We start from the raw sequence: 23,647 nt of genomic DNA on the forward strand, positions 1-23,647 counted from the left end.
CCAGAGCGGGGAGGAGAGAGGTACGAGCACAGCTGGACTGGCCAGGGCTGACCGGGAGGGAGGAAGCCCTCGCCCTCGGCTTTGAAACAGTCATTCAGCTCACACTGGCGCAGCTTTGTGCCAGCCTTCGGCTGGGAGCCAGGGCCGCACGGATGAGCCACACGTGTCCCCTGTTTTGGAAGAACCCGAGATATAATGGAGAACCCCAAACGGAGATTTTCACACCGTATTGAGACTGGCAGGAAAGGCAATCCCTTAGCTGGGACTTAAAGGAAAAGTGGGAATTCGCCAGGGATTCAGAGACGGGGGCGGGGGGGGTGGTGTGCACTTTAAACAGAGAGAACAGCATGTGCAAAGGCATGGAGGTTTGAAACAGGGGGGGTCGGTTTAGAAACTAGTTTTGGTTAGTTTTAGATTTAAGAGGGGACCCATGAGTAATGTTGGCCCAGGAATGAGCTGGGGCAAGATGGTAACTAAGGACATAAACCAGTATTGTGAACAGCAGAAAGTCCGTGAGGGATTAGGAAACAAGGAACAACGTGATCCACTGTGACAACCTAGGGGCAGGTGGCCTGGTTCAGGACAGTGGCTGTGGGACGCAAGGGAAGGACCTAAGTCAGAGACACTGGGAGGACAGTGAGTGGAGATGAGGGGAAAAGGATGATGTCTTGTGTGACAGTTGGAAAGGCTGGTGGATCGAGGCAGGAGGGAGTGAGGATGGGATGGGGAGAGGAGTGAGGAATCAGCAAGTTAGCTCTTGGCCAAAGGAGAAGCCCCAGCCCCCAGCTGGTGATGGGAGAAAGCACAACTTCAGGTGGCATCACTGGGCCGATGCCCCTGACTTCAACCTTCAAAGCATCCTAACCATTGTGCTGACTCCCGTGTACCCATTCTGTGCTCAGTTCCAGCTTGGGACAGACTAGAGGGATGGTGACAGTGCCTGGTTCTTGTAAATCTTATAGTCCGTGGGGAGAGTGATGGGGGGAGAACTAACTTCCCAGGGACAGTGTGGAGCCAGGAGCCCAGCTGACCCTCCAGCTTGCTCAGTGTCCCCAGGGCTTTAGAATCAGGCCATCAAACTAGTAAAAGCCAAAGAGGGTAAGCAGCCATCTGCACAAGGGACCTGGAAGTGGGCTATGGCTGAGGGGCATGACGGGGCAGGCCTGGCATGTGTGAGACAAGGAAAGCTTTATTTCTTTGCCTGCTTTGGAAGACAGCCTGCCCAACACCTTGGAAAGTAATGCTTCTCAAAGTAAATCCACCATTTGGACTTGGGTTTTCTCAAGCCATGGAGAAGCAAGTGACCTGTGGGTACCTGGATCAAGGGGGCGGCTGTTTCTGCCTCTGCAGGACCTAAGATCTCACCTTTGTGATGCTCTGGAGGGCTGCGCTGGGATAGCGCTGTGCAGTCCCCTCCTTCCTTACTCGGCCGTGCTCCCTGAGGTCTGCACATGAAATTTCTTTCTTTTAATGCCCAAGTTCAGGCCCTCCTGCCCCACCTTGACCCACAGTGACCTGGCTATCCCTTCATTCAACCGATAAGCCCTGAAATCCACTCTGTGCCCGGCCCTGCTTGTTGGGCTAGGGGGTGGGGGTGGGGGGATACAAAGAGGAATAATTTGCGGATCATGCCTTGGAGGAACTCTAACTCTACATAAGGGCAACCTCCCCCAAATTCCGTCCCTAGTTTGTGAGTTTGCGCTGAGAAGGCTGGTAGTATTTCCTTGATTCTGGAAAAGATTCTGCTCCTGAACAACCCCTTACAAAGTTCGACTTTCCTTCCTGCTCCTTTCCTAAGGCCAAGTGGGAGCCGGGCGTAGGAGGAGAGGACTGACGCGGGCTCCTCGGAAGGCAGACTACGGTCCCTCTTCCCACGGCGGGCCGCAGTTCGGTCCTCCGAGCGCAGGGGGCGCTGTGGAAGGGCGGGAGCCGGGCGGGGCCTGCCTCCTCCTGCGCGCGAGCCTCCGCCGCGGGCCGCGCAGGCGAAACCGGAAGCGGCGGCCGGCAGGGGCGGGGCAGTGTAGCGGCCCGCTAGTCAGGCTCTGCGCCGCGCCGGGGCGCGGGGCTTGCCCCCTGACAAGAGCCATGCTCGGCAGGTCCGGGTACCGGGCGCTGCCGTTGGGGGACTTTGACCGTTTCCAGCAGTCGAGCTTCGGCTTCCTGGGCTCGCAGAAGGGCTGCTTGTCCCCGGAGCAGGGCGGCGTGGGGCCGGGGGCCGGTGAGTGGCCGCCCAGCACAGCGGACCCGGGGGGACTGGCTGGCAGCCCCGAGCCCGAACTGTCTGCCTCTCGCGAGCCAGCCGGTCTTGCACCCTCGCACCCTAAGAGGAGGGGCCGAGAGGGGACACGACGTGGAGAAGGGCCTGGATCAGCCGCTGGGATGCTGCTGCTCATCCGCCCTTCCTAGGGCTGCATCTTCCAGGAAGCCTCGCCTCACCTCGTTTCTCCTCAGCTTTTATCAGCCCAGAGGTTTCAAGTTTCCCTTCTGCCTAGGAAGAACTACGGTCTAGGCATAGGAGGTCACCAGCACAAGGGCACTTGGCTGCAGAGAAATAGCAGAATCTTCACCCCAAGGGGCACTTCTGGACTCCCTGATCTTCGGCATCTCCCTGTTTCCTGGTTGAGATGCGCAGGCCAAAAAAAGCAGGCTCTCAAGTGCTTGTGTGCTCAGGCCCTGTCTTGCTCCAAAGCTTTGAGTGATTCCTTTGGCCCACAGACCAGATCCCACATGTCTCAGCCTGACAACCAGACCCCAGAGGATTTGGTCCCTCCCTGACCCTTCTGTAATGACAGCTGCCCCTATCCAAGGATTCCTTTCCTGCAGGGGCACATGTGTCAGAACTAGGCTGAAAAGGAGACTTAGTATCCTGGGGCTTAGAGAGCCCAGAGGGTATGGGATTCCTGGATGGGTGGAGCAGAGGATCCTGTCTGCTTCCTGTCCAGGACTGGAAGGGGATAGAAGGCAGAGAATAACCTCATTCCAGATTCTGGGGCTTTCTCAGATTCCTGGGCTCCCATCCGGGGCACCTGGTTCACCGGGGGCCAGGACCTCTGGCTCAGATGAGTTTTCCTAGTTCCGTCTTCCTAGTTCCCCCTCTGCCACCTCCCACCTGAAGCTACTTCAGGTGAAGCATGCATTTGATGGTCCTGAGGGCATCAAAGTGGGGTAAAGAATTGTGAGCTAGGAAAGAACATCTTAGCTCTCACCTCTTTCTCCTGCTGATGAGCCATTGATGCTTCATCCTCTTAGGTTAAGGTATTATCTCCAAAAGGACTCCTTGAAAGCACATTTATGGGGCTGCTGGTAGGGGAAGTGTTATGGCAGCAGCGTTCAGTTCAACCCAGAGTGTATTTACATATGCTTAGGTGCTCCCAGTTCCGTGTGTGGGAGGCAATATAAATCAGACAAAAGGATTGACTCCTGCTCAGCCTAGTGAGGAGAGCATCACGTGATTAGCTTCTCCGCTCCACTGGCTGTTGCCTAGCAGAGAACAGGCCTTGTGAAGGTGGGACTTGGGACCGATTTGTTTTGATGCGTGGGAGGAAGGAAAAGTCCTTAAGTAGCCCCTTCCCAAAGATTAAGGAGTAGTGTTAGGCAAGGCAAGTATTTGTCCTTAAGGCACTAAAGTAGGTGAAGAACTGTGAGCTGGGAAAGAACATCTTAGCCCTGAAAAGGAAGGAGCCACTGCAAGGGGAGGTGGGCAGAAGGTACACCTGGCCGAGTTCACTCAGTGTGCGGCTGTCCTGCCAGACCCAGTTGGTATTCCTTGACTGCCTCTGCTCTCTTGTCTCAGATGCACCTCAGAGCTGGTCCTCCTGCTTCTGCCATGGCCTTATCAGTTTCCTGGGTTTCTTGTTGCTGATGATCACCTTCCCCATTTCTGGCTGGTTTGCCCTAAAGGTAAGGCTGGCTGGGTCAGCCCCCCGGGGTGGTTGGGCCACATTGAGAGCTTTGGCATTGGTGGATGGATTCCTTATCCTCTGCCCCTCCCCCTAGATATTATCACACCTCTGTGAAATGGGCTGGGCAAGAATTGTTCATTCTCACCTTTCAGATGAGGAAATTGAGGCTCAGACTTGTCCAGAGTTATACTGGGAACCAGTAAGTGGTAGAAACATGTCTTCCCAAACTCCCAAGTCTGGGGGTCTGGGCACTGGCTTTAAGGTGCACACAGATACCATTGCCAAATCTTTGTCCTTTTGGGTTAGGCTAAATTAGAAGTGAAAAACACTCGACTTGGCCCAGCAAGTGATGAATAATAGGAGTTCAGGCCTTGTTTTCAACAATGGATGGTGCAGGTGGGAAAGGATGTGCTATAGCTGAGAATCGCACCTGACAGCTGCAGTGAAGCCTCCCTTTGTGCAGCCCCAAGCAACAGTCAGCTTCTGTAGAAAGCTCGGGGTTTGGTGTGGTCTGGAAGGGAGTCCTTAGTAGGTCCTAAATCCTAGTCCTAAAGCTGCTAGTGAAACAAATATCACGTGGCTTTAGGCAAGTCACTGCCTCTCTGGGCCTTCATTCCTAATTTGGACACATTTCCTTCTTTGAGGACTCCAGGAACCTAAAGTTGGCAAAGCCCTTTGCTTGGGTTGCTGTTAGAGCAGCCCAGCTTTTCCCTTAAGTATGACAAGGGCAGACGGTTTCCTGGTTTGAGTCATGTCAAGCTTCAGACACATGGGTGAAAAGTTTTGCTGAGGATCAAGTCAATACAGTGAGGCAGGTGAGAGCATGACTTTTGGAGTCATTCAGAACTGCATTCATATCTTGCCTGTTTCACCTGGGGACTTTGTGATTTTTGAGCAAGTCACTTAACCTCTCAAAGCCGTGGTTTACTCGTATGAAAACAGAGCTAAGGATACCTGACACTGAGCAAGGCCAGGGGAGAGAACGAGGGAGGGACCTGGGCAGATGTCATTGTCAGCATCAGCTCAGCGCTTTCAACCCTTTCCCTCACTACCATGGACAGATCGTGCCCACCTATGAGCGCATGATCGTGTTTCGACTGGGCCGCATCCGCACCCCTCAGGGACCCGGCATGGTTCTGCTCCTGCCCTTCATTGACTCTTTTCAGAGGGTGGATCTGAGGACACGAGCCTTCAGTGTCCCTCCCTGCAAGGTGAGGGGCTTCTCGGCTCTCCTGGACAGAGGAGTGGGGGCTTGTGCAGGGTGCAGTATGGGTGCCAGTACCTTGGCCAATGAGTAGTCATCAGGGGCGGGGCATGAGAAAGACACCAGAAAAAGGAGGAGGGAGGCTGGGAGGACATCCTTGCTCCATATACCTAACCTGGGGACAACATTTTGCTCTTAAGAGCTAGAGACCAGGCAGGCGGGCAGGTGGGTCAAGCTGGGTGCTCTCAGCGGGCCTGGCCTCCCTCTTTCACGGCCCCCCCAATAGCTGGCCTCTAAGGACGGTGCTGTGTTGTCCGTGGGAGCCGACGTCCAGTTCCGCATCTGGGACCCAGTGCTGTCAGTGATGACGGTGAAGGACCTGAACACAGCCACGCGCATGACGGCTCAGAATGCCATGACCAAGGTCCTGCTCAAGAGGCCTCTACGGGAGATCCAGATGGAGAAGCTCAAGATCGGTGACCAGCTCCTGGTAGGCAGCTCCGCACAGGACAGAGCTGGGCGGCCGGCAGCCGGGCCCGGCTCTGCCTGCCAGGGCGCTTTGAGCAAAGCACCAGATCACTCTGGGCCTCAGTTTACCTTATGTCCCAAGTGGGCAACAACTTTTGAAGAGCCTGTGGTCTGAGTGGGACTGTTAGTTGAGAGCGGGAGGATGGGCACAGACCATAGTGACCTTGGGCAAACCCGTCCCTGAGAGGTGACGGGGCTGGGACAGGGGAGTGGCCTGGCAGAAATTATGGGGCCTCCCCCTGATTGCCCTTGCTTTTATCCTCCACTGCTGTGCAGCTGTTACCATGACAACACCACGCCTCAGAGGCACTGAGCATTCTCATGGGGGAAGCAGGTGGGTGAAAGGAGTAGGGCCCTCCTGGCCCAGTCACCCTCTAAGAAATTCCATGCTCCCCAGGACAGCATGTGCATTTTTGTGGTTTTGTGTTCTTTGTTCTGAACAGAACAAAAGGGACACGAGGACATTTGGACTTTTTTTTACTGCCTCTTCTCCATGTGTGAGCAGTTATCTGCACTGGAATTCACCTCAAATCCCTTCTGTGACTAGATGGGGTAGTAATGAACATACACGTGGCAGTGTGTCCCCAGCTCCCCACGCTCCCCGTGGTTGAAGTTTCCCCTCCTTCCCCTCAGCTCTGCTTTCCCCGGGGTTAGAGGACAGCAGGGGGCAGGGGCGGTGCCAGTTCTGGTCGTTCCAGTCCCTTCAAGAAGTAAGTCAACCAACTGGGTGAAGTTCTCAGGAAGACTCTGTTTGCGATGGTAAGGGTCGCTCTCACGTGTGTAGCATTTTGTAGTTTAAAGAGTCCTCTTGCCTGCTTCAGTGTACCTCAGCTTTACATTTTACTGCAAGAAGGCCAGTGTTACTGTTTTATTTTGGAGGAAGGACATTGAGGCTCAGAAGTTATTTGACTTGCCTCAGAGAGCCATGGTCACGGGCAGAGCTGGAATAGCTGCCCCGCCCCCAGCCCGGTGTTCAGTCTTACACAGCTCTGATCACAAGCTGGGAACAATTTTTATTCGTGAAACCACATTTCGTTTAAATTTACCTTTAAGAAGAGAACACTGATCTCGGCCTCGCTGCACATTGCTTTAGTGCAGCAAAGCCAGGAGAGGCAGTTTGGGGAGTCAGTCCCACACCAGAGCGTTAGAGTCGTGTGGGGCCATCCCCAGGCCGAGCTGGCTCCTGGTAAAGTGGGGTCAGTGCCTGGTTAAAATGGAACTTTGGGAGATCTAGCATGCTCCCTGGTTCAGGCAGACATTTCTCATTCTCACTCCCCCTTCTGCCTACTTCTCATCTGGAGAGATTGCACACTCTCCACCTCTTGCTTGCTGGGCCCTCCTTGGCCGCTTACCCACTCATGCTCCAGGCCAGCCGCTTCACCCCTCACCACCCTGGCCCAGCCGCCCCCACTGCCATCCCTACACCCCCTTCACCACAGGCCTTGCCTCTTAATCCTCAGGAGAACACACTCGAGGACCAGAATTCTTTCAGCTTCCTCCAGCATCACCCCTGCAAACGCATTTACGTCTGTGCTATTTTTCCTGCCTCTCTGGAAGCATCTGCACCGGGCAGTGCTCTGGGCCCAGGACTCGGCTCCCTCCCTCCACTCATCCTCCTCCTTGCCTTTCTGCATAGACACACGCTCTCCCTTTGCCCCAGTCCCTCTCTGACTCACCCCCTCCCCCGTTTCCTTCCTCCCCCACTTCCTTCCTCCCCTCCTGTCCTTAGTCTAGTCTCCCCTCCAGGCTCCTAAGACAGACTACACTGCCAACCTCATGGTGACCTCCCTCTGGCCCACACAGAGGGCACTTCTCAGTCCTTCCCTTCCTTCCTTCACCTGGTGGCAGCCTTGGACTCCCTGCACCCATCCTTCTCTTTCTCTCGGATCCTCTGCTTCCCCGGGCTTCCGTTATTCTACACACCTGGTTATTCCTTGTTCCCAGGTTTCTATCAATGGCCTCGTCTCACCTATGACCTTCAGGGATTGCTTATCCACCCAGGACTTTCTGCTACTGCTGGACACCAATTATTCATAACAGTGATCCAGCCTGACTCTGTCCTATACCCTGAACTCACATATCCAACTGCCTATTGTCTCATAGACACCTCAAGCTTAATGTATTAAAGTCATCATCCCTTGCTACCCACCCCCAAACCTGTGCCTTCCTCTGTGTGTGGTCTCTGGGTGAACACCCACACTCACGGTCCACGCAGGGACCCACGCTGGAAACCTGACTCCTTCGACTCCTCACCACCTCCCTGTCTCTGCACGTCCGGGCAGCTACCAAGCCCAGTGGTTCTGTTTCTCTAGTGGTTCTGTTTCTCCTTCTGCAGCTTAATACTGTTTATGGAGTTATGCCCCTCCCTTGGTGTAGCTTGGCTCACAGCCACCTCTCTGCCTGACACCAGATCTGCATCATTTCTGCCTGCAATTGGAAACATCCTACCTGGTCTCCATGCCTCCACCCTCTGCCCCTCCAATCCAGTGTCCACCCCACCAGCCAAGAGGATCTTTCCAACCAGTAAGACTGCTCTGTTGCTCTCCTGTTAAACTCCCCTCTGGGGCTCTTTGTGCCTCAGAATAAATCCAAGTGAGCAGGAGCAGCCGCCTCGGGCCTCGCTGGCCCCACCTCCCAGCCCAGGTGAGGTCCAGCTAGGTGGAACTCTGGTTACTAATGCCAGTTCCCCAGGCATTCCTGGTTCTCTCTGGGCTTTTGCACATGCTGTTCCCATTGCCTGGGAGGGTCTTCCTTCCCTTTATGCCACTTCACCTGGATAGCTCCTCCTCCTCCTGGCCTCACTCTCTCCTCCCTGCTCCTCACTCTCCCAGACCTCCAGGTAGGTCAGGCCCTCTCCTGACTGCTCACTACCAACTGCCTACCACTAGGTTGTAATTGCCCCCATCCAGGCTGGGAGCTTCTCAAGGGCAGGCCTGGCACCTCATGTGCCTCATGTCCCTGTGTGGCCATACCAGCCCACCTAAAGAAGGTGTCTGGAATGATTTGTTGAATGAGTTCCATTTCTCCCCACACTGTCTTCCAGCTGGAGATCAACGATGTGACCAGGGCTTGGGGGCTGGAGGTGGACCGCATGGAGCTGGCGGTGGAGGCCGTGCTCCAGCTGCCCCAGGACAGCCCGACTGGGCCCAACCTGGACAGCACCCTGCAGCAGCTGGCCCTCCACTTCCTGGGAGGAGGCACGTCCTCAGCGGCAGGAGGTGCCCCGCACCCTGGGCCAGGTGAGGGGCCTCAGGGAAAGGGTGAAGGTGCTCTCCAGGGCGCTCAGCTTGGTGTCCAGCGCAGGCTCAGCTATGCTGCTTGCTCCCTTAACCAGTCACCTTGTGCAGTGCTCACTCTGCCCAGCTGTTCAGCCCACTCCGATTCTAGAGCTGACTAGCGCTGAGCTGGTGAGAAGAGTCCAGGTGTCTGAGTGTGTGGAGTCCTTTGGGAGCCTCCGTGGGAGGAAGCGGCAGCATCCAGAAAAGAGTTTTGGGTTCAAGGCTGGAGGAGCTTAGAATGGGGTTTGGGTCATGGCTGAAAACTCTGTGGCAGCTTCTTAGCAGACAAGGAAGCTGAACACAGGCCTGAAGGGGATACGAGGGAACTGCTGTAAAGGTACAGAGGCCAAGGTGATCCTGACCTTGGCAGCATATTGACCTTCTCTCTGCCTCCCCGCCCCCATCCTGTTGGCCACCCCCAGCAGATACCTTGGAGATGGTGAGTGAGGTTGAGCCGCCTGCCCCTCATGGTGCCGGGCCCAGCCCCAAGCAGCCTGTGGCCGAGGGGCTGCTGACCGCTCTGAAGCCTTTCCTGTCTGAGGCCCTGGTCAGCCAGGTCGGGGCCTGCTACCAGTTCAATGTCGTCCTGCCCAGTGGCACCCAGAGCATCTACTTCCTGGACCTCACCACAGGTGCATCTGCCCTCCCTGCCCTCTCCTTCCCACCCAGGCTGCTCGTGGGCTCCCACCCACCGTGGTCCCTTTTCAGACTGGGCCCTGTTCCTGTTAATAGGCGAGGGTGAACCCATAGCAGTCAGAAGCTCAGACACAATTTGCAGACTGTGGCTCTCCAGGCCTCCGTCTCCCTGCCCTGTCCTCGTCAGCAGCACAGCTCAGGTGGCCACGCCTCCTATACCAAGAGCTCCTGCTCGTGCCAGGCTCTGTGCTCGGTGCTTTTTGTGCACCTGCTTCTCATCAGGAGCCTGTAATTTAGGGATTGTCATCATCCCTGTTTCACCAATTGGAAACTGAGGCTCTGAGTGATCACACAGCCAATGGGACTTGAAGCCAGGGTACTAGAATCTGAGCTCTTAGCCACTAGTTTCCACCCATCCCAGTGAGTCATGCTAACCCTCCCTGCCCCCGCCCCCGCCCCCAGCACAGCTGTCCCCCTACTAATGCTCAGTTTTCTCTCCCCCTACAGGGCAAGGGAGGGTGGGACACGGGGTCCCTGATGGTATCCCTGACGTGGTGGTGGAGGTGGCTGAGGCAGACCTGCGGGCCCTGTTGTGCAGGGAGCTGCGGCCCCTGGGCGCTTACATGAGCGGGCGGCTGAAGGTGAAGGGCGACCTGGCCGTGGCCATGAAGCTGGAGGCTGTCCTCAGGGCCTTGAAGTAGCAAGCTTGGCTGACTGGCCATAGCCCAGCCCTGGGCCTGGTACCGAGCCAGGGGGGCGCATCTTGGAGGAGGAGGCATTGGCACTACACCTTGGATTACTGAGGCCCTGAGAAGTTTCAGGCTCAGCGGGGGCCAGTGAGTGGGGGCTGGGAGAGGCCAAGTGAGGCGGCCCTGCCCTTCTCACCCACAGTGGTTTTCTGGACAAGCCTTTGCCCACCCTGGTCCTCTGCCCAGGGCCAGCCTGAGCTGGGTACACAGCGCGATGACAGGAGAGCCAGGCCTGTTCTGCTCTGCTGGCCACCTGACTGGAGAGGCAGGGCCAACAGAAACAGCCTGACAGCAGCCGGTTTGGAACCAGTGTGAGGGAGCAATGCATGTGGCTCAAGCTCTGAGCTCAGGGTGGGAGGGAGTAGGGAGGGTCGGAGAGGCAGCCACCTAGAAGAGGTCCCTGTGGTGGGAGGGCTCTGGCAGTTGGGCTGGGCCCACCTTGCTGATTGCAGTCCAGGCCCAGGCTAGTGGGGGGTGGGGGTGGGGAAGAGTAGGGCCTGGCCCTCCCCTGGTCCTGCTCCTGAAGGGATCTTGAGCCTTCTGCCAGCTCTGTCTTGCATGCCTGGCGGGCTGGGCCGCAGGGCAGCATGAAGAGAGCCCTGCCATTCCTGTGCTTCCTACTGGAGGTTTGAAAACATCAAATAAATGTGGCGTTTACAACTTACTGGAGAGAAGTGGGTTGTGAGGGTGGGTAAGGGCCCCCAAGGTGAAGCCCTGCTGCCAGGCCGGGGCCCCATCCCTGAAGGTTGACAAGCCCTGACACAAGCCTTGAATCACCCACAGTCCCCCTTCCTGCCAAAGGTCTTGAAGCCCCTGGGAGAAGAGCAGGGCGCGCTGTTCCTCTTTATGGTCAGGGGAGAGTTTTGCCAGGAAAGAGTAGGTGTGGGTGTGACGGAGCTGGTCTGGCAAACGTTAACCTGTGAGGGGCAGGGCGGGGCTCCTGCCACTTTCAGGAGAGGAGTCAGGCCGGGGTCAGCTGTCCCTCCTGTTACACCTCAGGTCACTGTTTCCCCGCTGCTCCCGCCCAAGCCCCAGGCGCCCTAGAGAAGGGGGCCTTAGATGTTGAAAGTTCTAAGAAATGAATCTCACTTCCTGGAGAGGCTTGTGAAAAACCCCTGAAATATGAGCCTCGTCTTTGAGGAACAGCTTCTGGCTTGTCCTCTGGCACCAGGCCTTCCCCCTCAGGGCCTCCCCAGCTGCCTTGGCACCAGGCTCTACCCAGTTTGCCCTTTTGTTCCTGCCAGTGTCTGCTTTGTCCCTTTTCTCGTAGGTCCTCATAGTGTGGACCAAACCGCAGTTGAGTTCAGCTTTCAGCCCCAGGGCCCTTCCCTGGAGGCCAGAACCCCAGGCTGCTGCCCCCGCTCTGTCCCTTTCTCCACTTCCCTGGAGCCGCCCAGCCAGGGCTGCCTGTTCAGAAGCCTTCCCTCCAGTCCCGTGGGTCACACTCCCACCGCCCATGAGCCCTAGTGGGACGTGGTCTCCTGTGCTCTCACCTGGGCTCTCCTTCTACTTTGGGACTGTCATCGTGCCCATTTCCCACTGTCTGTGTCACTGTTCTTCCAAAAGTGCCTGCCCTTCCTGCTGGACTGTGAGCTTCATGCCTGAGCCATTTGCAGCTCTTCCCTCTGCTGCTGCGGAACGCAGTGCCCCAGGTGTCAGAGGGGGAGCCCCAGGCATCTTCCTCCTGAAGGCTTAAGGAAAACCGAAACTCACGTTCTCTCTTTGGTTCAGAGGGTCTGTGTAACCAGGGGAAACTGAAACTTCTAGATGTCTGTGTGGGTGGAGAGCAGGGCTTGCCACCAGCCCGGCAGCCTTTAATACCCTCATCCTGTTGGGAGCTCATTGTTTGGTGAGGCCAGCCCTCCAGGAAAGGGAGCCCACAGGTTCAAGGCCTCTGAACAGACCTTGCAGTCCACAGCGGGTGACAAGGGGACAACCAGGCCTGGGTGTAGGGAGGGAGGGAACAAGTGTTGATCAGAGGAGGTGATGCCAAGACCGGCAGCTGTGGGGATGAGAGGAGGAGATGGCGGAAGGGCACTGGGCGGAGAGGAAAGCCCCTGCGAGGGCGAGGGCGAGGGTGCACAGGAAGAGGCAGCCCGGCCCCAGTCTGGGGAACTGGAACCTGAAGTCTGAGCGGGCCTGTGCAGGGGTTTGGGGAGAGAGGATGAGCAGTAGGTGTTACTGGTGCCGGGTGTGCCCTGCACTGCTGTAGACACTGCGTTTTTCCCTCGAGGTAACCTGATGAATGATGATAATGAAAATAGTTACCGCCCGCTGTGTTGGTGTATAATATATAACGGATTATTCTGATGTCATTTTTAAAATAAGTCATTTTGAATAGGTAGTACAGTCACATGGTTGGAACGTTTTAAAAGATGAAAAAAGCACGCTGTGAAAAGTGCCCCTCATCCCACTCCACGTAGTTCCACCCTTCCTTCAAACAGGAACCCCTGGTATTAGTTTCTTGATTATTCTTCCAGAAGTTGGGTTTTTTAAAAAAAATACATTTACAAGAAAATCTAAATATTATTTTCTGGGGCTTTTTTGTTTTTTGGTTTTTTCTTTTTTACACAAATGACAACACACTGTTGATTCGTTTGCTTCCCATTACACTTGAGAATCTTTCCAGATTAGCACACCTAGACTTCCCCCGTTCAGTTTTGTAGTTACATAGGATTCCATTATGTGGATGTATCATAATTAATTTAACATGGCTTGCGTTGATGGACGTTTAGATTATTTTTTATGTTTTTCTATTTTGAACAGCGTTGCAGTAATAACCTTTCACATATGCTATTTCAGCTGTGGTTGAAGTTCACCTGTGGGATAAAGTCCTAGAAGAGAAATTTCTAGGTCAAAGTATTTAATTTAATAAATATTGTCCAAATGCCTTCTTTGGAGGTTATTCCAATTTATACTCGTGTCATCAGTGATTGAGAGTCTGTTTTTCCTCGTAGCCATGCGAACACAGTATGTTACTAAACTTTTGGATTTTTTGACAGTCTGGTAAGTGAAAAATTATATCTCAGTATAGTTTTTTTTAATTGCTCAGTTGTTTATTGCTTTTTTATTTTTAAATGTTTTTAAATGTATTTTATAAAAATTTTTTGTGAGTGGGCAAGGGTAATTAGGTTTATTTATCTTTAACAGAGGTACCGGGGATTGAACCCAGGACCTCGTGCATCCTAAGCATGCGCTCTACGACTTAAGCTATACCCTCTCCACCTATTGTTTTTTAAGACTTGGATTTTCGGTCCCACTAAAAGCACAAGGTTTTTGCTGTCTTCCTCCAGCATTTACTTTTTTTAAACGTATAATTTAATATAATAAAATGCACCCACTTTAAATGTGCTTGATGTGTTTTGACAAATGTGAACACCGTGTAACCACCAGCCCCACCACAATCAAGATACAGAACGTTTCCATCAACTCACATGGTTCCCTGTGTCCCTTCCACGTCAGTCCTCACTGCCCGTCTGCCCCTAACCCATTCCTCCCGCCCCCGGCCCGGGTCTCCACTTTCTGTAACTGTTGATGACATTTCACTTTTCTCCAATTTCATACAAATGAAGCCAGACCATGTGGACCCTTTCTTGTCTCGCCTCTTTCTCTCCCTGGAGTGTTTCTGAGAGCCGTCTATGTTACTGTGTGTGTCTGTAGTTTGTTCCTTTGTATTGGTAGTGATACTCTCTTTATGGATAGGTGCACAATTTATTCCGCTGTTGATGGATATTTGAGTAGTTTTCAGTTTTGATTATCGAAGCTCTGAACATCTGTCTGTGCACGAGTCTTTTATGGACATACGTTTTCATTTGGGTAAATACTTAGGAGTAGAATTTCTGGGTCAAGAAGCTGCCAAACCAATTCCAGAGCGGCTGTGCCGGCACTTGGTGGCGTCGATCTTTCCCAGCAGGCATGACGGGTGCTTTTGAGCCTCTCTTCACGTGCCCATTGGGCACGTCTTCTTTTGTCAAGTGTCTGGTCAGACATTTTTTTCTCCACTTAAAAAATGGCTTATTTATCTCATTGGCATAGTAGTGGTATTAGCTTTAAGAGTTATTAGTATCTCCTGGTTACACGTCTTTTAGCAGATAAGTGTATTTGTTTTATGTGCCCCCAGTCTGTAGCTTACCTTTCTAACTTAATGCTTTAACTTGAAAAGCAACAGCTTTTAACTTTGATGAAGTCCAGTCTGTGATTTTTTGATGGTTAGGGTTTTGTCTTGGAAAGCTCTACTCATCTTAAGGTCTTGAAAAATTTCCCCCTATGTCCTCTTCTAAAAGTTTATAGATTCAGCTCTTACTTTTAGGCCTGTGATCCATTTTGAGTTACTTTTGGTGTATGGTATGAAATAAAAGGTTGAGATGTCCCTCCTCCATGGGTATTCAGTTGTTCTCGAACTTCTTGTTGAAAAGATGTATTTTCCCTATTGAATCACCTCAAAACTTTCCAATTTTCATTTCTCTCATTTTGACTGAAGTTGAACAGTTTGTAAGACGTCGAAAAACCGTTGCGCTTCCTTCCCTGTGAACTGTTACTTCATCTACTTTGTCCACTTTTCTAGTGTTGGTTGTTCCTGTTTTTATTTTGACATCTGGGAGCTCTTTAAATATTAGGGACAGTAGATGTTTTTTGATGTGAATCGTACCTTTTTTTACCCCATTTATTTGTGTTTTGACTTTGCTCATGATATTTTTCCAGGAAATTTAACAAATGTATTTGAATTGATATATATTTGGTCTTATGGCTTTTAGATTTTTAATTTCCATTCTGAGATCATACAGGAATTCCAGGTACTCCCATTATTTTGTTTTTTACATGTAGCTGTTTGACCCACTTGGGATTTAAATGAGCATAAAACATAGCTCCATGTTTTTTTCAACACCATGTATTTCTGTTTGTCTTGGGGCCTCTATCTGGGCTTTCTGTTCTGTTCCGTTGGACTAATGTTTGTCCGTGTACTGGGGCCACATGGTTTTAATTATTAAGACTCTATAAAATGTGTAGTATCTGTAAGATTCTTTTCGGTGCTTGAGAACTTCTCCCTGCCTATTCTTGCTGTTTTTCAAATAAACGTTAGAATTACCCAGTCTAGTTAAAAAAATTTGTATCTATTGGGATCACATTAACTGTGTGAAGTAACGCAGAAAATTGCAGTCCTTATGATACTGAGTCTTCTGATCCATGAACGTGGCTTGTTTTTGTGTCTTTTCTTCTGTTCAGAAGTTTTACAGTGTTCTTCGTATTGGTCTTGAACATTTCTTATTAAGTTTATTCCCAGGCACTTTATCTTTTCTGATACTCCTATAAGTGGGGTCTTTCCTTTCATTATATTATCTGACCAGAATGCAATGTACTGCTCTGTAGGAATTCTGTACCTTACTAACTTAATTCTTCCCTTACTATTTTTATTCAGAGGGCTTCATCCTCAATATACAATCACCTGCAAATGTTGATAACGTCGCCTCCTTATTTCAGTGCTTTAAAATGCTTTCTCTTGTGTGGTTGCATCAGCTAGCATGGAGGTGGGTATTTTGAAGATGGAAGCGAGAGGGTGTGATGCTGATTCAAAAGACCTAGTAGGGAGGGTGAGAGGGAGATTCTAGAGGAAGAGAAGGGAATAGGTCCCTGAGCCCTGATGGAGGAGGGAGTAGCTGTGGACAAAAAGAGTGATATCTCACCCTGGAGAAAAAGGGAGGAAGTGAGGGTGGAGGCAAAATCCACCCTGCACACCCTGCGCAGCCTAGCACGCGGGGTGCGGCTCCGGGATCGCCATTAACTGTAACAGTTTCAAGGAAAAGAAGTGCTGCTGGTAAAGCCTTAGTCCTCGGGTCACTCACACAGGCCTTCCTGGGTTAGCCCCTCGGTGGAGCCTCCAAGCCAAAACCATGACGTGAGAGTGAAGGCGGGGGTGCCTGGGGAGATCTGGGTATCAGATGAATGGAAGCTGGAAGGAGAAAGTTTCTGGCTCCTCCTGGTGAGTGGTTCTTGATTCCCATCCTAGGCCAAGTGGAGTCCAGCTCCCCAGCCTGGACAGCAAGTCTTTTAGTGATGACCTCAGACCAGCGTCCTCAAGACTGACAAGGAGAAGCTGGGAGTGCGAGGTGAGCCTCCAGGGCCAGGCAGAGACAGTCCTGGAGAACTGCAGGGCACAGAGCTGGAAGGGAGCTAGAGATGATCCATCCACAGGTGGAAAGACTGAGGCCCAGAGAAAACCTTCCCAGAGGGATTTGTGGGAGGGCTGGGCCCCAAACCTTTGTCTCATGGCCTCTCAGCCCATGACTCCGACAGTGCACAGTGGGGACTCTGGGGCAGTGGGATTGGCTTAGAATAAACATCCCAAGATCCTGGGGCTTTGTGTTGCTCTGCTGAGCCCGACTCCACTGTACCGGGGTATGTGTGGACGGAGCAGGGATGGACAGAGGCACATTCTCCATCTGCTGCCCCAGGTTCTCTGCCTCTCAGCCAGGAGACAGCCCGGAGAGAGAGAGGATGGGAGAGGGAGGGAGGGGAAGGGGACCCGCCCACCACAGCCATCTGCTGGGAATGTCTTCTGCTGGACTGTGGCTCCTGTGTGCTTTCATTGCCTTTCTGTGTGTCAGGCACCGGCAACTGGTTTTTACCATAGACTTGTTGAATAAGATGAAGGAGCATTAGATTTGCTGAGGCAGATGGAGGTAGAGAGAGACAGACGGAGGACAGAGGGAGAGGAATGGGGTGGGGAGAGAGGAGAGGCAGAGAGATGGAGAGAGGATACAGAACAGCAGGGGAGACAGGCACAGCGAGGGAGTAGGAGCCAAACCCCTGTGCCTGCCACCGGGGTGCAAACAGAGCCCCGAGGGACACCCCAAGGGGTAGAGTCGCCCCCAGGAGCAGCAGATGCTGTGAGGAGGGCTCCCAGGGGCCTCCTGCGGTGCCTTGTCCTCCTGGTCTGAATCCCCTCTCCCTGAACAGGGGCCATAGAAGCCCAGTCACGGGCTTGTGGCACCACCTTGTGGCGATTTGGGCGATAGCTGGCTTTCTCCTTCCAGATGCGCTCTCAGGGCTGGGAAGCATCTTAGGGGGCAGTGGGGTTCCCTCCCTGCAGAGAAGTGAAGAGCAGATCCAGGACCAGGGAACGTGCACCTTGCCTGGGGTTCCCATACTCATTCACACGTGCTCACATCCCTGCATCCTCCCCGGCCAGGGCTGGGCAGAGTGGCGATGGGGAGCTGCGCAGGGAGGGAAGTGGGGAGCAGGAAGGTGAGGATTTGGCCAGGAGAACTGGGGGAGGTTGACTAGCACAATCGGGAAACTGTAGACCCTGGATTTAAATCTGTGAAATGGGGCTAATTATACCCAAGGCCATTTTAAGACCTTCCTAGGATGAGATGCTGTTAGTTTTGGAGGTTCCTCCCCAAATCAATTATTAAAATGCACAGAATTGCTGCATTAAATATAACATATTACTGTAAAATAATATGAAGTGATTTTTGTAGGTTTATCTTGGAGATTATCTGGCTAAGAATAATTCATTCACAGTGTAATTATCTGCAAGTTCTCAGCACTCTGTGGGCATTCATTTGCATTCTGGAAGTAGTCTGAGAGTTTAAGAATGAATCCACAAATTAATTCCAAATATAATGAAACTCTTATGAACACTGCATTTAATAATTAAAGAAGATGACACAGAATTAATGACATAAATGAACCACTGACAACATTTTGTAGGTATTTGATTAAACATTTATTAATTCGGGTTATTCTATAGTTTTTGCATTTTGGAGCCAGACTTTTCTCAGGTTTTAAACATTTATCTAGGTTCCTGAGACGCTCTCAGACTCTGGGCCCTGTGTCCCTTGGGACCACCTTACCTGAACAGTAAGTGGCCCTGATAACACCTACTCTGTAAGGGGGCTATGAGGGATACAAGTGGGATGACATATGAAGGCATTTAGCACAGTGCCCAGAGCCCCAGGCACCCAACAAAAGTAGTTGATGTTATCAAATACATCTGCACACACTCATAATCACGTATTCAATCATTCGTTCTAAAACGCTGTATGGGGCACTCACTCTGCTAGACGAGGCGACATCACACGTGCTGAGTCGTGGGCAACAAACAGACCCAGGTGCCTGTCCTTGCGGAGCTGACGTTCTAGTTGGGAGAGACAGACATAAAGAAGAGGCGCTAAACATAGGAAAGTCATGCAGTACATTAGAAGGCCATCAGCGCCTTGGGAGAGGGCCTGGCATGTTCAGGAACAGCAAGGAGGCCAGTGTGGCTGGAGTGAGAGCAGGGGAGAGTGGGGGCTGAGGCTGGAGTTGACAATGGAGCCAGTTCACACAGAGCCTTGGAGCCACTGTAAGGACTCTGTGCTGTGGGCCGCCACTGGAGAGTTCTAGGAGAGGACGGCAAGGGACTGAATGTACAAGGGGACAAGGCCAGACCACCCGTAAAAATAGAGCTCTGATTCTTGACCCACAGCAGCCTGCCTGGGACACCAACCCCTTATCTACAGCAGGAGCCGCCTGCTGGAAGTCAGACTTGCAGGAAGCCAGCCTGCTACCTTGAGTGACAATCCAGGAAGCTAAAGGGTGACTTCCATAGCAATCAGCCCCAAATGGTCAGGACTCAATTAATAACTGGCAGCTTCACAATTTTTGTCCCTGCTTCCAACTTGGGTGGGACTGGGCAGAGAAAGCCAGATATGCTGCTGCCCACCCCCCACTTTCCCAGGAGGAAGATTGAAGGCAGAGCAGGAGGAGTGGGTGAGGGAAGAGACCCCCTTGTTGGCACAGACGAGCAAGAGTTGATTGGCTTCTGCTGGAAGGCGGGCTCACAACGTCATGTACTTTTCCAGAGGCAGTTCTCTCACAGCCACCGGAGGAGAGGGGTGTGGGATGAGGCGCAGTAGACTGGTCCCAGGGCTGCTGGAGGAGAGGCAGGAACTAGATCCACTGCTTCTACGATCTTGGGACATCTAAGGATAAAAGTCAACGCCCCGACTTGCCCCTGTGGGAGCAGCAGGAAACGTTCTCCTGTCCAATACCTGCCAGAGATACCAGGCGAGAGTCGGGAACACGGCCAAGGCCGACTCTCTCTGTCCCAGGTGCACAGGCTCGTGAGGGGGAGCCAGGAGGACCGAGAAACAGCAGCAGCAGTCTACCACTAGGGGGCGAGCAAGAGCCTGCAGAGGGACCCGCTCCTTGGTGGAGGCCTGCACCAACCCCCAAAAGCCAACAGCAAGAAACCCCTCTGGAACCCGAGGTAATCTACAAGAAACCCATTTTAAATATAAAGACCTGGGTAGGTTAGAAGTAAAAAGGAAAAAAGACATGCACTAAGGCAAAGCTTAAGTGTCTATATTAACACAAGACAAAGTAGACTATGGGACAGAGAACATTTCCAGGGATCCAGAGGGACAACACACAATGAACAAGAGGTCAGACTCGTCAAGAGGGATGACAACCTCAAAGTCCACACACTGGAGAGCTGCACTTCAGGACACAGACACGTGTGACTGGGAGGAGCCGAAAGGAGACATAGGCAAGTCCACTTCCCTTCCAATGTTCGACAGAATGAGTGAATAGACGGAAAATCAGCCTGGACATGGATAGCTCGAACAGCACTATTAACCAGCTCACCCTGATTGGCATTTATAGGAAAGCCCACCCCACAAGAGCAGGATACACATTCTTTTCAAGGCGTATGGAACTGCACCAAGATACACCATATGCTGAGCCGAGAAACAAATCTCAACAAATTAAAAATAATTAAAATCATGCAAGTATGTTCTCCCATCATAATAAAATTAGACTATAAATCAATAACTGAAAGATATCTGGAAAATCTCCAAATAGTTGAAAATTAAACACACACTTTTAACTAACTCATGATTCAAAGAAAAATCATGAGAGTCATTAGAAATATTTTAATTAAATGAAAATGAAACCACAACATACCAAATTTGTGGGACACAATTTAAAGCAGGGCAGAGGGAAATTATAGCATCACATGTTTATATTAGAAAATAGAAGAGAGTATTTTTTATGACCTTGTTTAGGTAGAGATTTCTTAGATAAGATAAACAGTACAATCCACACAAGAAAAGACATGATTATATTGGCTTTCACCAAAATGAAAACCTTATGCTCCTCCAAAGGTACTAGTAAGAAAATGAAAATACAAACCACAGACTGGGAGAAAATGTTTGCAAACACGTAATCGATAAAGGAGTTGTATCCAGAATAGATGAAGAACTCTTCCAACTCAATAAGACAGATAAGCCAATTAAAAGTGGGCAAAGGATTTGAAAAGAAACTTCAGCAGACATGAGATATGATGGAAAATCTGTATGTGAACAGATGCTTGACATTACTAACATTAGGGAAATGAAAATTTAAACCACAATGAAATACCATTACATGCCTACTAGAATGACTTTAAAAAGAAAAAAGACATTACAAAGTGCTGGCAATAGCTATTTTGTGGGACAATAGCCACTTTGGAAGAGAGTTTGGCAGTTTTTTTGTACAGTTAAACATACACTTATCATATGACTCAAACCTCATTCCTAGGTATTTACCCAAGAAAAATGAAAATGTGTGTCTACTCAAAGACCTAGGTGTGAATATTGACAGCCGTTTTCCGGCCCCAAACTGAAAACAACCCAAATGTATATCTTCTGATAAATGGAAAAACAAATTATGGTCCACACAGTGGAATACAACTTAGCAATGCAAAGGAACTATAGATACACACAACATGGATGAATTTCAAAAGCCTTATGTTAACTGAAAGAAGATGGATACAAAAGGCCATATATTATATGATTCCATTTATATGAGATTCTGGAAAAGGCAAAACTATGGGGACAGAAAGCAGACTAGTGGTTGCCAGGAATGAGGATAGGGGTAGGAAATTACAAGTAAGCACAGGGGGACTTTTAAGGGTAATGGAAATATTTTAAATCTTGATTGTCAAGGGTTTTCTGCGACTGCACATGCTTGTCAAAACTCATCAAAATGTATGCCTAAAATGGCTGAATTTCACCGGGTGCAGATTATTCCTTAATATATCTGAATTATATTTTAAAAGTGAAAGAGACAATGGCTGTAGTCAGAAATGAGATGGCCTTTTAGATCACATATCCTGGAAATAAGAGTCATGCGCCCTCTGGTGGCTTCCAAGGGGCAGTGACAGTCTTATTTCCTGCCTGAGAAGCTCCCGGGTTGCTGGGACTCCAGACAGAGGCTAAGCCCTGCTTCTCTTGTCTGCCATGGGTGCACTGCCAGCTGGATCAAGTCCCTTGGGCCCAGGGTTCTGTTGCCCAGGTCTCTGCAGGCACCATCCCTGAGTTTTTGGAGGGTATGCATATTGATACAGCGAAGAGGGAGTTCCACCAGGACTTGACTATTTAATCAGATGTTACCAAGCGCAGCAGGGAGAAAGACTGTAACTTATTTAAAAACAAACAGTTAAGAACTTCTCAAAAAGGAAAAGAAAGGACAAATTATCAACCTAGCAGGTTATTCCAGCTGACCACAAGTTTCCAGCAATAATTCAAGCTGTAGCCTTTTTGTATTTCTGCAAGTTTTGCACACCTGCCCCATTTGATTCTGTCTGCTTCCTGAGAGGGGCACCTAAGACTGCACAAAGGAAGTGTGTGTACAGATTGTCTGGACATGGATATCAGGTCTGGTTTTCCCCCAGCACAGGTCTGGGTTATGGGAAAGCATGCCAAACACTGGGTGTTGGACAATTGTGGGCAATGCTGACTCTATTAGGCAGCAAGATAATACAGGATTCCATTTGCTGGCCTTTGGTCCAGGGTTTTACACCCACTGGCAAGAATGAAACTGGTCTGTGGTTATCACACTGAAGGTGCGTGGGGTAGGATGCCTGTTTCTGTCAGATTTGGGTGTCGGGAGCTCAGTCAGATCAGTTTGGAAGCACAAAATCCATCCATCATTTCCCCCATAGGCTCTGAAAAAGTTTAAATAGAGAAGTAGAAATAACCTGTTTTTCCAGTTTGAAAGGACTCATGCTAAAACTCTACATCTCGTGTCTTTTCTAGAGACAACTTATAAAATTTCTTCTGTGGTTACAGGTCTTTCACTCATGGAGGCAGTTTTGGCAATTAACACGTATACCCCTAGAATGTTGTTACTTCATGTTGCAGCACTCTGTAAGTATGGAGCTGGAGGTACTGTTCTCTTAGATTTCGAAAGTCATCTGCATCGCTGTGCTGATATTCCCTTTCTAACCTCGTGTTTTGTGTCATTGTTTTTCTTGACTAGACCAGTTGGTGGGTTGTCTATTTTCATTTGTCTCTACCTTCCCCTTCCCGTAAAGAGCAATCTAAATATGAATTATACTACTTCGAGGAGGAATTATGCTTCTCTGCGCCCAGCCAGTTTTTGAGCTGCTGTTTCCAGGAGTCATGAATCCAGAGAGCTGCGGAGGAAGGAGATGAAGGTTTGAATAGCGCCCTGGCTGTGCTTCAAAGCACAGGCATGTGGCTTTTTGTCTGGTCTCAGATGCCTTTGAGGATCTGGTGGAAGCCACTCCCCTGTCTCCAGAAATGTGCCTGCGATTGAATCCCGGCTCTCCTATTTACTAGCTGAGGGACCTGGGGCAAGTCACATGACCTCTCTATGCCTCAGCTTCCCCACTTGCAAAATGAGAATAATTACAGTGCCCCCCTCGCAAGGTCAGTGTGAGAAATGGGCAAACCTTTTACACAGCATTTAGGGCTGAGCCTGGTGCATGCTAATTGCTGGCCCCCTCACGCCCCCCCCCCCGTCAAGCCCCCAAGAGGTCCTTGTGCTTGTGCTTCCCCACCCCAAGGGCCAGATCTGAGGTCGCTTCTGTGAGCCGAGGCACACTGTGGGGTGATGGAAGGTTGCCCAAAAGAGGAAGAGGAAAGGAGTGAGGAGTTAGGGGGATGGTGGTGGAAGCAGGCAGAGGAAGGAGGTGGGGACAGCTTCCCCCAGCAGAGGGGGATGCGGGCTGTGGCCGTGCTACACAGTAGCAGGGACAGCCTGCTGCTCCTGGTGGTGCCCTGAGGATGTATGAACCTTGAGGGACATGCTGTGTGGTGCCCTTGTGCCGCAGCTTTACAGGAAGCTGAGACACCCACCCTCAGGTTCAGTCTCTGAGCCTGCGTGCAGTGACTGGAGGGAACCAAAGACCACAGAGCTTCTCTCTGATCTTCTGGACTTCTCGAGGCCTCCAGGGTGGGAGTAAAATGACTTAGGACATTGAATCTCCCACCTGGTTGCCAGGGGCTCAAAGCAGATTAAATTTAATTTAAAAAAATTTTTTAAAAGAAGTGATTTTACATAGCCAGGGCATGTGGGAACCGA

At 51.1% G+C, this 23,647-nt stretch overlaps 1 protein-coding gene across 9 annotated transcripts; it reads left to right on the plus strand.

Annotated features, from left to right (window-relative positions):
• The first annotated feature begins 1 nt into the window (after position 1).
• Positions 2-22,484, plus strand: STOML1 (stomatin like 1). 9 transcript variants are annotated; one of them, XM_074354114.1, is made up of 8 exons: positions 1,976-2,218; positions 3,794-3,900; positions 4,964-5,113; positions 5,393-5,596; positions 8,678-8,873; positions 9,335-9,544; positions 16,302-16,401; positions 22,390-22,484. In XM_074354114.1, exons 1-7 carry the CDS (start codon positions 2,086-2,088, stop codon positions 16,376-16,378), a joined length of 1,077 nt encoding a protein of 358 aa, XP_074210215.1. In that variant the 5' UTR covers positions 1,976-2,085; the 3' UTR covers positions 16,379-16,401; positions 22,390-22,484. The 9 variants fall into 9 exon arrangements, with proteins under 9 accessions (XP_074210217.1, XP_074210215.1, XP_045372834.2 ...); XM_045516878.2 differs by lacking the exon at positions 22,390-22,484 and adding an exon at positions 19,390-19,547; XM_074354116.1 differs by lacking the exons at positions 1,976-2,218; positions 16,302-16,401; positions 22,390-22,484 and adding exons at positions 2-20; positions 10,056-13,188.
• Positions 22,485-23,647: the final 1,163 nt, after the last annotated feature.

Source organism: Camelus bactrianus, chromosome 27 (assembly GCF_048773025.1).
Source record: "Camelus bactrianus isolate YW-2024 breed Bactrian camel chromosome 27, ASM4877302v1, whole genome shotgun sequence".
Lineage (NCBI taxonomy): Eukaryota > Metazoa > Chordata > Mammalia > Artiodactyla > Camelidae > Camelus > Camelus bactrianus.